Source organism: Lolium perenne, chromosome 6 (genome assembly GCF_019359855.2).
Source record: "Lolium perenne isolate Kyuss_39 chromosome 6, Kyuss_2.0, whole genome shotgun sequence".
Taxonomy (NCBI): domain Eukaryota; kingdom Viridiplantae; phylum Streptophyta; class Magnoliopsida; order Poales; family Poaceae; genus Lolium; species Lolium perenne.
Genome location: NC_067249.2, coordinates 78171837 through 78185577, shown reverse-complemented (window position 1 = coordinate 78185577; position 13741 = coordinate 78171837). Strand labels below are relative to the sequence as shown.

At 42.8% G+C, this 13741-nt stretch overlaps 1 protein-coding gene across 1 annotated transcript; it reads left to right on the top strand.

Moving 5' to 3' along the window:
• The first annotated feature begins 393 nt into the window (after positions 1 to 393).
• Positions 394 to 9591, top strand: LOC127307768 (probable serine/threonine-protein kinase SIS8). The gene is made up of 12 exons (XM_051338540.1): positions 394 to 1554; positions 2157 to 2260; positions 2355 to 3130; positions 3904 to 3944; positions 5108 to 5176; positions 5270 to 5370; positions 5499 to 5577; positions 5664 to 5762; positions 7259 to 7327; positions 8619 to 8668; positions 8753 to 8929; positions 9021 to 9591. The coding sequence occupies exons 1-12, from the start codon at positions 706 to 708 to the stop codon at positions 9103 to 9105; spliced, it is 2499 nt and encodes an 832-aa protein (XP_051194500.1). The 5' UTR covers positions 394 to 705; the 3' UTR covers positions 9106 to 9591.
• The last annotated feature ends 4150 nt before the right edge of the window (positions 9592 to 13741 follow it).

Here is a 13741-nt window from a genome sequence, read left to right as displayed (position 1 = left end):
GATTATCCTATAGAAATCTTCTAGTGTAAATTATGTAGAAAAAAATTAGACCACACATCATGAAAAATTCCTTTGGTTCAATTAAAAAGAAGTTAATTTCTCATAATCATATAATTTTACTATTCTTATTCTTTCCATTTCTATCCGGGAATCGCCGATGGAGGTCACCGAGGATACCAATGGATGAGTTGTGGTGGCTGGGAGTGGGAGAACACCAAGCAGGACCACGCAAGCAAAGCATAGCGCGGCCGCACGATCGAAACTCCCTCACGCCCCGCGTCATCCTGACCGTTCTCCCTAGCTGCGCCCTGAAACGGGAGACCGCACGTTACCATTTCCGCAGTATTTTATCGCCCACGACCACGACCGCCAGGAAGAAAAGAAAAAGGGGAGAGAGAGGAGAGGGGAAGGAAGATACTGCCGCCGCTTGCTGGCTGCCGTCACTGGCGAAGCGAAGCAACGAATATGTATATCGCGCCGCTCGGGGCAACTAGGCGATAGAATATTTCCTCCGGGGAGGAAATAGGAGGAATAGTACCGCGCCCGCAATTGGACGGATCTACTCTAGAATACACGCAGATTTTTAATAGCTTCCTCCTCTCGTCTCCCCCGCGGATCAGCTTCAGCCTGGCTGTGCTGTGCTGGATTGGATTGGATCCAGCAGGCAGGACCCTCGCCGCGCCGGATGCCACCTCGCCGCCGTTCATGTCACGCATGAAGCACCTGCTCCGCAAGCTCCACCTCTCCGGCGCCGGCAGCGCCGGCACCGGCACCGCCACGGCCTCCACCCCGCCCCCCGACCACCACCGCCCGCGCCAACAGCGCCCGGCCAACTCCCCTCCACCGCCGCCGCCGGTCGTAGCCGCATCGGCCCCCGAGCCCGCCGCGGCCCCCGAGGAACCAACGGGGATGGGGGCGGAGACCACGATGACGCGCCTCGAAGAGGAGTACCACGTGCGGCTGGCGCTCGCGATCTCGGCCTCGGACCCCGCGGGGCTGGTCGACCCGGACTCCGTCCAGATGCGGGCGGCCGAGCGGATCAGCCTGGGCGGGCCCGCGCCGCCCCCGGGGGACCGGACCACCATGGAGGCCCTCGCCGCGCGCTACTGGAACCACAACGTCATCAACTACGACGAGAAGCTCTGCGACGGATTCTACGACGTCTGCGGCGCGCCCATGGATCCGGGCTTCCAGCTCAAGTTCCCCTCCCTCACCGCCCTCAGGTCCGTTCTCCCCGCGGGGCGGGACGTCCCCTACGTCGCCGTTCTGGTGAACCGGGAGCGGGACCCGGCGCTGAGGCGACTCGAGGGCCGGGCCGTGGCGATCGCCGCGCAGAGCAGGGCGCAGCGTGGCGGGATCGCGTCCGCCGAGCTCGTGCAGAAGATCGCTGGCCTCGTGGTTGACGCCATGGGCGGTGTCGTGGAGGATGCTGATGGGATGAACAGGGAGTGGTTCGCCAGGAGCCGCCAGCTCTGTGCTGGCCTCAACACCATCGCCCTTCCTCTTGGTTCGATTCGGATTGGCCTCTCGCGCCATAGATCTCTGCTTTTCAAGGTTTGTTGTGCTACCTCTATGCAAATGTCCACTGCGTTTCATTCATGTGACCCTCAATCGTATGGCAAATGTGGAAATGGTGGATGTTAGTAATAATCTCCATCTTATCATATGTATGCTATATTTTCTAACTCTTGCTCAAAGCTTTGTTGGGTAGTTTGTTGCCTAACACTTGACATAACTAGTGAAGAAGTACTTTAGGTAATCCAATAAAGCTTTGTTTCTTTCGCTGGTTGATACTTGTATCAACTCTGGGCGATGCTTGAGATGTTTTAAACTATGTACTCATAACTGTTTTTAATAAAAGGCCGTGTGCATCATCATGATGCAGAAGCCGGAGTTTCATTCCCCATTTTGAAAAAAAAGGTAATCCAATAAAGTAGTTTATCATAGTTTGTTTTATGCATTGTTGAGCCATGGATGAGCTTCACTAGATGCATAGTTGATGATAAGGATGGATTTGTGGATCATGCATGGCTTTGCCACATCATATACATAGGTGATGAACTGGATGCCATAAAACTTTTGCGTCTGTAGCGAAAACTTTTGCCATTCAGTAGGATCCCCTGAGCAAACTAAACAACACATCAAATTGGTTTCAGGTACTAGCTGACCAAATTAATCTGCCGTGCAAGCTTGTCAAAGGAATATGCTATACTGGAACAGATGAAGGGGCTATTAACTTTGTTAAAATTGACTTTGACAGGTCTGTTCCTTGCTCTATTATCATTCTTATTTGATTTTACGTTATTGAATATATTTACCGACATAAAAAAAACATTTCTATGCGCATTTTGCAGTGCTGAATATATTGTTGACTTGATGGGAGCTCCAGGCACCTTAATACCTTCAGAGATTTCTGTCAGCCAGTTTCAGGACTCAAACAATAGCCAGCTGAGCAGCGATGCCATTGAAGAGAGCGTTGCAGAACTGTGCATAGCTCTTGAGCAGGTTAGCGGGGTATATGAGAGTAAAAATGACATGGGGGGAAGTTCATCTGACCTAGCACTCACAACTCCACGCTTGGAAGATGGCGGTATTTCTCAGCAGATGGAAGTAAATGAAACTTCCAAGTATTTAGCTCCGGAAGGTGTGGACTCACAGTTCGCACAAAATTTGCATGACTTGCTCCTGGAGAGTGGTGCTTTGCTTCCGACTGGTTTGTTGTCTGATAAAAATAGTCGTAATTCCAGTAGCACAACAGAAATGAGCAAAACCACTTCTCCTGATGGTAAAGAAACTGCTGGGTGGTTGCTAGTAGCTCAAACAAGTCAAAATTCACCAAAAGATTCTGTGGCTGGAGATTGTCTACCAAAGCTTCCCTTTCCATCTTATGAAGATGTGCCACACCCTGTTGAGAATACAGAAGCAACTATCAGAAATTTGGATGCTGATATTTCAACTGAGGGCGGAAAGGTTGCTGATGATTCTTTGGTAAACGTGTCAGGAAGTAGCAGTGTGACTATGGACAAGTTGAGCTGTTCTAGTACGAAAACAATCAGCTCTGTTATGGATGATGTTGCTGAATATGAAATATCATGGGAAGATCTTGAGATTGGAGATCGCATTGGTCTAGGTATGTGCATATATTTCTAATCCTTGTCTTTTTAATATGGCAGCAAATGATTAGTTTAAGCTTAAGAGCAGGTTAAGGAAACATATATGCAATTGTAGGCTTTAAATGAGAATCAGCCCACGGGGAGTGCGGGAAAACTTGAATGTCTCATGTTCTTTTGCTTGTGTTCAATGAAGTTAAAAAAGAATATTAGAAAGTCAGGCTCAAATGTTTCAACTAAAATTCCAACTTGCTTGGGACGAAATGCTTTGTTGTTGTTGCACAAAATTGTCTGTCCAGTTGTTTTCATTCTGCATTTTGTCATTAGAATCTATAAATCGGTATCACTTTTTTCCATAGTTGTTATTTGTTTGTATTTTTGAGCTGGGTGAATATTTTATTTGCTAAAGTTAGCTGGTTTCAAAACACTGGTCCATTGTATTGTCGTGCAGTATATACCTTTTGTTTCATGGATCTTTTTTCTCAGTAACTTACTAAAAATTTATTCCCTGCCCCCTAAGTAGATTCAAATTTAGAATGCTTTTGGTCAAACTTAACAATTGTGTTTTAAAGTTATCACTCGAAATTCAATCTGTGTGACCTTGAAACGTAAGACAAGTCTGCACTTATTAAGTGACATAGTGAGTAATGAATTAGCTGGTTCATGCTACCATTCAAGCATCTTCTTCTAGCATAGTGGACTGATCTGAATTTCGTGTTACACTTTTGCAATTTATTGTGCTGGTTCTTTATTTTTGCAATATATTCAGTGAACTTACTGTTTTCCTCCCCAGGTTCATACGGTGAAGTATATCATGCAGATTGGAATGGCACGGTAGGTTACATACTCAAACGTGAACTTCCATATCCTTATATAACTTTACCTGTTATGCGCTATATAATATAAGTATAATTTATATTACAAGACAGTTAAAAGCCGTAGGTTGATAATGATGACAAAGTGTTGTCCCTATACACTTCGATCCACTTTGTCTTTAGCTATCAGTTTAATGTGTACTCGATAGTAAAACTGTGTCTTATGTATGGCGAGTCATGGTTACATGAAGTTAAAAGTTAGTTGTGTCTACCACTCTACCATCTGTATTCTATGCACGCTGTTGTTAGAACACATTATCAAGATCGAAATAAGCCATTTAGTTAAGAACACCCTATTTATCCCTCACTCCATAATTTGGTAACTCTGTTTTTTTTATCTCCCATCACCCTGGCAAGCATTGCCCGTCTTTTCTTGAGTCTTGATGACTGCGAGCTGAACATTTGAGCAGGACCAAGACATAATAAATATTGAATACCTTTGCATGTACAATTTGAGCAGGGCCAAGGCACATCAAACATTGAACAACCTTCCATTTTCAACTGCATTTTCCTAGATTCATCAAATTTACTGGCTTAGGTGCTTGACAACTCATATATACACAGATTACAGCAAATTCTCATGTCTGCAAAATTTTATAAGTAACCCTCAAGTTGTGATTCTTATGCATTTCATTAGTTCCTGCACCTGTAGAATTCTGTTAAAACACACCACCATTATGGCATTATCTGGGATTATAAAGTCACATGCAAAGCTGTAGTTTATAGCAAATAACTACTGAATGTCAGGTTCTGATCGACATCATGCCGATTTCCTGAATAATGGAGAACATCTTGAGCTAGCAAATGTCAACACGGAAGTCAAAAAATACAAATATGTTACTTGCATATCTTAAACTATCAGCATAAATTTTGGGAGACTATGGAAGCTTTACTCCCAACCCCTGCACCACCTAATGATGCACACAGCCAACTATCTGCATAACTGGTAGTCCACATGGATTTTAACACAATGACCAATCACCTTAGACTGTATATGGTAAAGATCAGATCCAGTTCTAGAAATTCACGAAGTCAGTGGACGATATCTTATATAGCATCATTTCATTGCTGATTTATTTTGTCATTCCTGCTCTTGTAATGTATTTTCCTCATTTATCCCAGGAGGTTGCGGTGAAGAAATTTCTTGACCAGGATGTATCAGGCGTTGCACTAGAGCAATTCAAATGTGAAGTAAGTTCACTTTTGTGCCTCCCTTACAGCTTTAATGTCATTACTTTTGAATTTTTGCGTCAACTAAGTGTGTATTAGTTCCTTATCTTTTAGGTGAGAATCATGTCAAGGCTAAGACATCCCAATGTAGTTCTGTTCTTGGGATATGTGACGCATCCTCCAAATCTTTCTATATTAACCGAATATCTTCCAAGGTTTCTGCCTTTCCCACTTTTTTGACTAAAAATATATATTTGATCATCCTTTGTGGGTATAATAATATTATAGTGTAAATAGTAGTTACAATATTACAGAAAATATGATGTACTTTATTTTTTGCCAGAGGGAGCCTATATCGCCTATTGCATCGCCCAAATAGCATAGTTGATGAAACACAAAGGTTAAAAATGGCACTGGATGTGGTAAGCTTGGGCAATTTGTTTTGTTTTCTTGTCATCTGTCATGGCTTGCTTTATCGGTTAGTTTATATTTGTTTTGTTTTTTTCAGGCTAAAGGGATGAATTACTTGCATTCTAGCCATCCTACTATTGTTCATCGTGATTTGAAATCCCCAAATCTTTTAGTGGATAGGAATTGGGTTGTTAAGGTGCTCTCTTCCTCACAATCCTCCTTCATTCAGTCGACACTTATATGCGTGTGTTATACTTCTGTTATCACTTCAGATATATACCATTAGTACACCCTCCGATCCATAATAAGGGTCGGGGGTTTAGTTCAAATTTGAGCCAATTTAAAGTTTTGAACTAAGACCCTGACACTTATTATGGATCAGAGGGAGTAATTAATAGATATCCGCAGTTGAGTTTTATGATCATTTTTTTTTAAATTGAGTCTATATGCCCTTTTTATGCACATAAAAAGGGTATATTGCAAACACAAAGGGCCCTGTGATATTTTTCATACTTCTCTACTAGTGTATCTTAGAGTAACGAATGAAGTATATTGAAAATGATAGAGAGGTGTAATATATTCAATCAAGTGGTTTACTTAAAGGTGAGAGTACATAGTCTTAGAAGTATTTAATATAAAGCTTCTTGGTGACGCAGTGATCATAGTGTGTGATGCCGAGCTGTGCAATGAATACTTGGGTATTCTTAGCTTAGAGTCAAAATGTGATGTTGCACTTGCATTGAGTGAGCTTAAATATAATGAGAAGGTGCACGCGAAGTGTAGGCTAAGATTAATGATAGACTTTAGTCTGAATATAACCAAGCAGTATGACTGTGATGCTGCTGTTTAAGTACTTATGAAACAATATCAGAGGGATCACATGGATTACTAGTCGTTGTACTTACCGCGACTTATCTGCCTATCGCTACCTGGCTGTCGACAACATGGAGCGACACGACAAGTTGAGGTTGTGGACAAAAAGGCCTAGCCCGTGACGTGAACCCTACACCTCCAGAAACAAATTGCGCTTTCCCACTCCCACCCAGCCGTCTCTCCCTGGGTGCCTCTCACCTGGCCGCTGCCGGCTCTCTGCAAGCTCCACTGCCACCTCTCACCTGGCGGCTGTGCTCCCCACCTCCTCCCTCTGATCTCCTTCATGGCTGCTGCTGCTGCTGCCTTGCTGTAGCTAGGTCTTGAGCTCATCCGAAGACAGCAGACTCCACCGGTGGCTGCACAAAGCTAACTCCACCACTGGCAGAATTGCTAGTTACTTGTATATTTTACAAGTTACAGCTCTACTAAATGTTGACTTGTTTATGACTAGTCGCAACTAGTCACGACTTGTCTACTTGTCGGTACCCTAGAGACAAGTTGCGACTCATCGAGTCGTAAATTTTGTGCCTCTCCTAAAAAAATGCAGGGGTCGTGAGCTTGGAGCAAGAATGCACCGGCCTCTTTGATGTGCCTTTACTATTATTAATGTGCAATTGCTTGTTTTATCCCCAAATGTGAAGTTAGTCTAAGTGACTCTTAGTATAATACTCAGCAAACTGCAGAGTTCTTAACGGTTTCATGGCAGGAATGCATGTCTATCTTATTCTTTTTTATTAACAGTTGCATCACCAAAAACATTATATATGCAGTTATGCATAGACCAATACTGCAAAGTAACATATGTATTCTTCCATGCAGGTGTCAGATTTTGGAATGTCTAGGTTGAAGCATCACACTTTTCTTTCCTCCAAGTCCACAGCTGGAACAGTAATTTCCTTGATCTTTTTTTTAAAAGTTTTTGTTATGTTTGGCTCTTAGGCGATATTGCCGGCATTTAGTTTTACAAGGTGCGTGCAGAACCAAAGCTGCAATTAAATCTCATTCCCCATGTTACTCCTTGATCATTTACTTCCTTTACGTGTACGCGTACGCGCGCCTATGATTTACCTTACCTAACACTGTGGGAAGACATGCAAGTGGTTTGATGTAACGTGTGGGTGTGCTGCATCACAAAATTTAGTTGCTGAGGCCTGCTCGTAGCCTCTTATGGTCACTTGGTTTTAGGTATTGCATACTATTATCCTGCTGCTTTTCTAAGACAAGCTTTCAATGGTTTATGCAAGACAAGGGATATTAGTCACTCATCATATCTATTTGTGTAGCTTAACTCAAGGCACACATTTTCCCCTTGTTGGTCCCATTTTCTGTTAGACAGTTTATCAGTGGGAAAGTGAAGCATTGAAGGATAACTTATAATTCTTGGAGCGATGAATATATGTTCACAGATTTATATTCTGAGAAGCAAAACAATTTGAGATCCTGGTGCTGGATACCTAGGTTAGACTGCAGCCAGATGGACTAATGCTACTCACACAGAGAAACTTGTGAGGTCTCCTGGGTTGAGTTGGTTAGGACCTAACCTTTTGGGCTTTGCCAGCCCGTGTTCACTTCTCAAATCTCCTATATTAAACTGTGATGGATGTTTTCCTCCGCACCTTCATTTTTTTCAACTAAGAAGCTATCATAGATAGCACATCCCAGAATTGGAGAACGGTTAGCACTTCTACATGCTAATGGACTTCCTACTTTTGATTCCTCTCGTTCTAGACCAACTGAAAAACATATATGTACCATGTAAAACACATTGTTCATGATTCTGTGACTACCTGAAAGGAACTACGGTGCTAAAAAGTAAACCCAAGTTTATCAGTTGTGCGTGCGCAATACCTTGCCCAATGCAGCGGATAGTAAAAAGATCACCACAACGTCTTTTCAACGAACAAAGCTATGGAATGAAACTGCCTGGAGCTCTGCATATCATTCCCTTTGGTTACGAAGCTCCCTTGTGCATTATGAAATCCCCAGCATCATCATTGTGTGCTCTCTTGTTTGAATAATTGCTCTAGTTTACCTGGATATTGTTTCATCTATAATAGTTTCCTGATTCATTGGTTTAGTTTGACAAGTAGCATGCTTGTGTCCTATATTTTCCTTGTTCAGCTGGGGTTTAATTTTATAAATAAAACTTATCATGATCCTATTTCCGGTTTGCCTGCAGCCAGAGTGGATGGCTCCAGAAGTCCTGCGTAACGAACCAGCTAACGAGATGTGAGTTCCTTCTCAAGTCATCTTGCTCTTCTCCAGCTCCTGCCATGTTCTTGTGCTGATTGAAAACTGAATGCTGGCAATCAGGTGTGACGTCTACAGTTTTGGAGTAATACTGTGGGAATTAGCTACATTGAGCATACCTTGGAGCGGACTGAATCCAATGCAAGTTGTGGGAGCAGTTGGTTTCCAGAACAAACGACTAGAGATTCCCAAAGAAGTCGACCCACAAGTCGCTAGCATAATATATTCATGTTGGGACAAGTAAGATAACAAATCATTTTTCTCAAATAATTTCTCTGTTTTAGCCACCTCTTTGCTTTGTTGATACTCACCTCAATGTGCTTTGCTGCAGTGATCCAAGCAAACGACCATCGTTCTCCCAGCTCTTGTCACCGCTAAAGAAATTACAGCGGTTACTTGTTACAGAAAAACACTGACAATTCCAGAGACATACCTCTGGATAATGCAAAAAAGGAAGAAAAATACAAAATATTTATGCTACTACATGGACCAAGTTTTTCATGTTGAAGCCTGTGGAGATGTATTCAAGATCTCTGCACTACGGATGCGCAAGGACAAAGGTTCTGCACATCCTTTTGTGAAAAATTGTAAGAACTATCTGAAGCAGCGCAAAGGTGCTGCTGAAGAAAGTGTAGCGTGTTAGTTCCAGATGAAGAAAATGTGGCGCAGCACGAAGTGCTCTGTGCCATGGTAAATAATTGTTCAGGTCTGGGGATGGTGGGTGTGATTCTGAGAATCAGAATTCACTGCAAAGATAGAATCTTGATTTTTGCTCGCTTAAAACAGAAAATTGAAAGAAAAAAGGAACCAAAAGTTTTTGGCATATGCAAAAAGTTGCAGCCTGTATGTTAACAAATGCAGTCTTGTATATCTTGTATGCAAATGTTACTTGGCATCTCTAATTCTCTCTTAAGTGCATTTTTTTGGTTACTCTTGGGATAAATTTACCTGGTTTATCAACCTTACCACGTTTTATGGTTGTTAATGGATACATTGCCCCATGACTCTTTTGCTGTATGATGTATTGATGTGTGATAAAAAATTCATAGGCTCGTCTTTGAAAACTGAAGCGTCAGCTCCTCTTGCTACAACCAGACTTGCGGATAAGCTACAACAAGACTTACGGACAAGCCAACGTTAATAGATGGTCTAGTAATAGGTGATCTAGTTCCATGACGAAAGAGCTCTGTTTCCAAACAGGTTTGTCCATCTGTAATGGAGGTTATTACGGGCGGACCTAACCATCCCTAAGCCCGGGCGTGCGCCAGGGCTTCCAGCCGGCAGCGCAACTTATTTTGATAAAAATTTAACCGGGCGTTGTACAGTATGTCTAGACTAGATGAAAATCTTGGATCGCTGTCTGGAATTGAGGCGGGAAAGGAAATGTAACACCCAAAGCATCAAATGGACATGCATACATCTTAGTGACAATTTCCAGTTACCCCAAATGGGAGGAGGTCGAATTCTAGTTACAATTCAACTTTGTCTTGTTAAATTATTTTACCCACTTCAACATAAGATAGATGGAATTACACTTTGTAAGGTTTGAATATAAAAATATTGGGACACAAAGAGTAGAGTAAAACTCACCTTATCTACAAGGTTCTAACTTATTGTTCTAACTTATTACTTCCAGTATAAATGTCTTGCCAAAACGTTTTGTATTAGTGAACAGAGGGAGTACCATCTAAGCTCTATGGCAAGCCTGCAACCATTTCTCTCATATTCCATACTTCTTCCCGGTCATAGACCTTTTACCACCTCCTCTAAAATCACCTGTCCTCCGAAATGCAAAATTTGAACTGTGGTCTTCCTTCAGAATTTTCAATGCCTCTTCAATTGCTATAGCACCCTGTGACAACATACCATTCCATGTCTTTTCACTTTTCCCTCACCACCGAAAATCGAAAAGTAACCGGCAGAACTTTTTAAAAGATTGGTGTATAGTGTAACACTCAAGAGGAACTGGGGTAAAACCCAATGTATTTGTGATGTTATGCAACCCAAATCAAGATGAACTAGAAAAATGCGGACTTGTTTTTCAGGTTTGTGGTCACATATCGGTGTACTTTGTATCCCGTGGAACATACGTGAAATTTGCTACTCCTGGTTTTCTAAATATTCCTGGTTTTCCATATACTAAACTATAATAAAGCACGTGAACTTCATGTTTCTACAACGATTTGCTTTTGCCGAATAACTTGCCCATGCGTCGTCGCCTCTTGCCATTTCCCAACATGTTCTTTCTATGGCGAGCCAATCAAATATGGACATCAAAACTATACAATGTTAGCACTTTTACTTCAGTGCTCCCCCTCCTTCAAACTAAACACAAAAACGGCTCAGATCGTTCCGTACCCCTTCATAATTGAGGGTTTGATGGTACTTAATAAACTACTGACGGTTAAGTTGTATTTGGGGTTGTATATACCCATTCCACTCAGAACCAAACCGTACGCGTAATCATCCGTGGTGGGTCCGTACTTGTCACTCACGGTTCACGGTGGCTCGTCCTGGTCGATGGTGAGCTGTCCCTGCAGCCTGCAGGAGGTGCGCGAGCTGAGAGCATCGAGTTTGAGTAGACGCGCTCATGATCCTCCTCAAGCGGGAGCTCTACGATGAGGTGCTCCACTTTCAGCTTGCCGTCACCGTGGCTGCGGTGACATTGGCAGCCCTATCGAGAGGGAAAGCAGGCGTCGGAGGAGGGATTGGGAGCGCGGCCGAAGAACATGGACAGGGCTCCTACGCTTTATAATCGCCATAGCTCCGCCCTCCATGTATGATATGTGATGCGCTGCAGTCCACGCAGACTTCCGTGAGGAACGTACAGAACGAGGCACTGACGAAAACCTCACCAAGCTGCAGGCTCGCGAAGTGGCCCTGCCGACGACATGAATCTTTGAGCCGGTGGCTCTCTTGCCGACGGAAAGAAGCTCTGGTTTGGCATTTCTGTCATTGATGGCCAGCTCCCAGGCTTCACCGACCTCTCCTTGTGTGAGGAGGGTTAGATTAATTCATGTATCGATGTATATGAATACTTGGGTCTTACAGGCTTGGATCTGGATCTGAAGGAGCCAATCGTATTAGAGACTAATAATCAATGACAAAACACTAAATTACCCTTTTAAGTTTAAGAGAGGGGGGAGGGGAATTCCTATACACTGACCAGGTCGGCCGCTACCGCGCACCGCACATCCCCCTGCGTGCGGTATGGGCCAGCCTAGTTCGCGGTTTACTTCCGTTTTCTGTTTCTTTTTTTCTTTCTTTTTTCGTTTTTTTTTCGTTTTTTTCTTATTCTTTTATGTTTCGTTTTTTCTCTTTTCTCTTTTGTTTTTTAATTTTTCTTATTTGAAAATATTAATATATTTTTAAAAATTGTTGAGATTTTGAAAAGTATTCATATTCGAAAATGTTCATATTTAAAAAAAAATATTTACAAAAATATTCAAATCTAAAAATGTTCAATCCCAAAAATGTATACCGAGCGTTAACTAGCCAGGCCAAAATACGTCCGAGGGGTGTGCAGCACCTCGCGTGCCACCGACCAGATCGGTGTAAAGCACCCCCAGGCTGAAGCACGGCTCCAATGTTAGATATAAGCATACTATAGAATACTAATCTATTGAACACAAAAATTAACTTGAAATAAGGCCTCATGTATATATATTGGACCCAGAAAACCACAGGGATGGGGTCAGCGAGCCAAGTACGATACACAAGATTTGTACTTATGCATATTACTAAGCTTGTTGACACCATCCCATGATTACTGCCAAAAAAACTAATCATCAGCCATTACAAATATATCATACAAAATCTACATGTAGTAGGAAACAAATTAAATATACAACAAATTAAATCAACATAGCAGCAAACAAATCAACCGTACAACAAATTAAATCTACATGGTACCAAATAAATCAAATGTTCAACAAATTAAATCTACATAGTAGCAAACAAATCAAATGTACAACAAATTAAATCTACATAGTACGAAACAAATCAAATGTACAACAAATTAAATCTACATAGTACCAAACAAATAAAATATTCAACAAATTAAATCTACATAGTAGGAAGCACATCAAATATACAACAAATTAAATTTACATAGTAGCAAACAAATCAAATATACAATAAACTAAATCTATAACAACACATTTAACGATCGGCGCAGGCGGTCGGTCGGATGCGGAAGATGGCGCGGACGCAGGCGTGGGAGGTCGGTCGGCGGCGGTGCGGGCAGGCGCGCGGTGGTTAGGGTTGGCTTTGATCGGGGACAAAATGAAGAGGAATTAGAGGGCCCGGAGGAGGCGCATTATAAATAGCCGACTTACTAGCCGCGTGCGAGCCGCGTGCGTTGCGGTTATTATTTGTTGCGTGCACGTTGGATGCGCTGCGGTTATTATTAGCCATGTGGTGCGCCTGGCACACACTGTCAATAATCCTGCCCCTATAATTAGCTGTGTGAATAGGAGCTTCCCACGGTCAATAGACGAAAATCTTCACGAAAATTTGTGTTTTGGGAGCGTGTAAGGGATACATACATATATATGGCATCAAAGTTGGTGCGTTTACACTATGCTTATCGTCTTAGACAGTGTAGCTATTGATGATATTATGCGCACTCATAAAAAGTAGACCGTAATACGTTTGTTAGGTACGCACACTCACAAGCATTAATGCTTTTGTTAGGTGCGCACACTCACAAACATTAGTCACGTGTCCGGGCGCGCTACCACTAACAACGTACCTGTCGCGTGTCGCGATGTTCACCCGCTTCTGGCATTTTTTTTGTCATCTGGAAAGGTGGTCCCCACGTACTAGTCGCGTGCCACCTCAGTGGACACACTTCCATTACCGGCTCACTAGTCGCGTGCGCCTTTTTGGGCCGCTGCTAAAAATAGCAGTCACGTGCGCTCGGTAGTGCCCGCTTCCATTAGTCGTGCCCCTATAGCCATTTCCCTACTAGTGTCCCCTCTTTAACAACTCCTCCTATTTCTTCCTCCGGCCATCTCCACTTCCTTCGACCCATGCTCCATGCTCCATGCT

What these genes read in the sequence shown, in the direction of transcription:
- LOC127307768 (XM_051338540.1), top strand. Translation starts at nt 706, where the DNA reads ATGTCACGCATGAAGCACCTGCTCCGCAAGCTCCACCTCTCCGGCGCC. An exon ending in TGGAGATCGCATTGGTCTAG is followed by an intron (nt 3,131 to 3,903) that starts GTATGTGCATAT and finishes TTTCCTCCCCAG; the next exon opens with GTTCATACGGTGAAGTATAT. An exon ending in AACGAACCAGCTAACGAGAT is followed by an intron (nt 8,669 to 8,752) that starts GTGAGTTCCTTC and finishes GCTGGCAATCAG; the next exon opens with GTGTGACGTCTACAGTTTTG.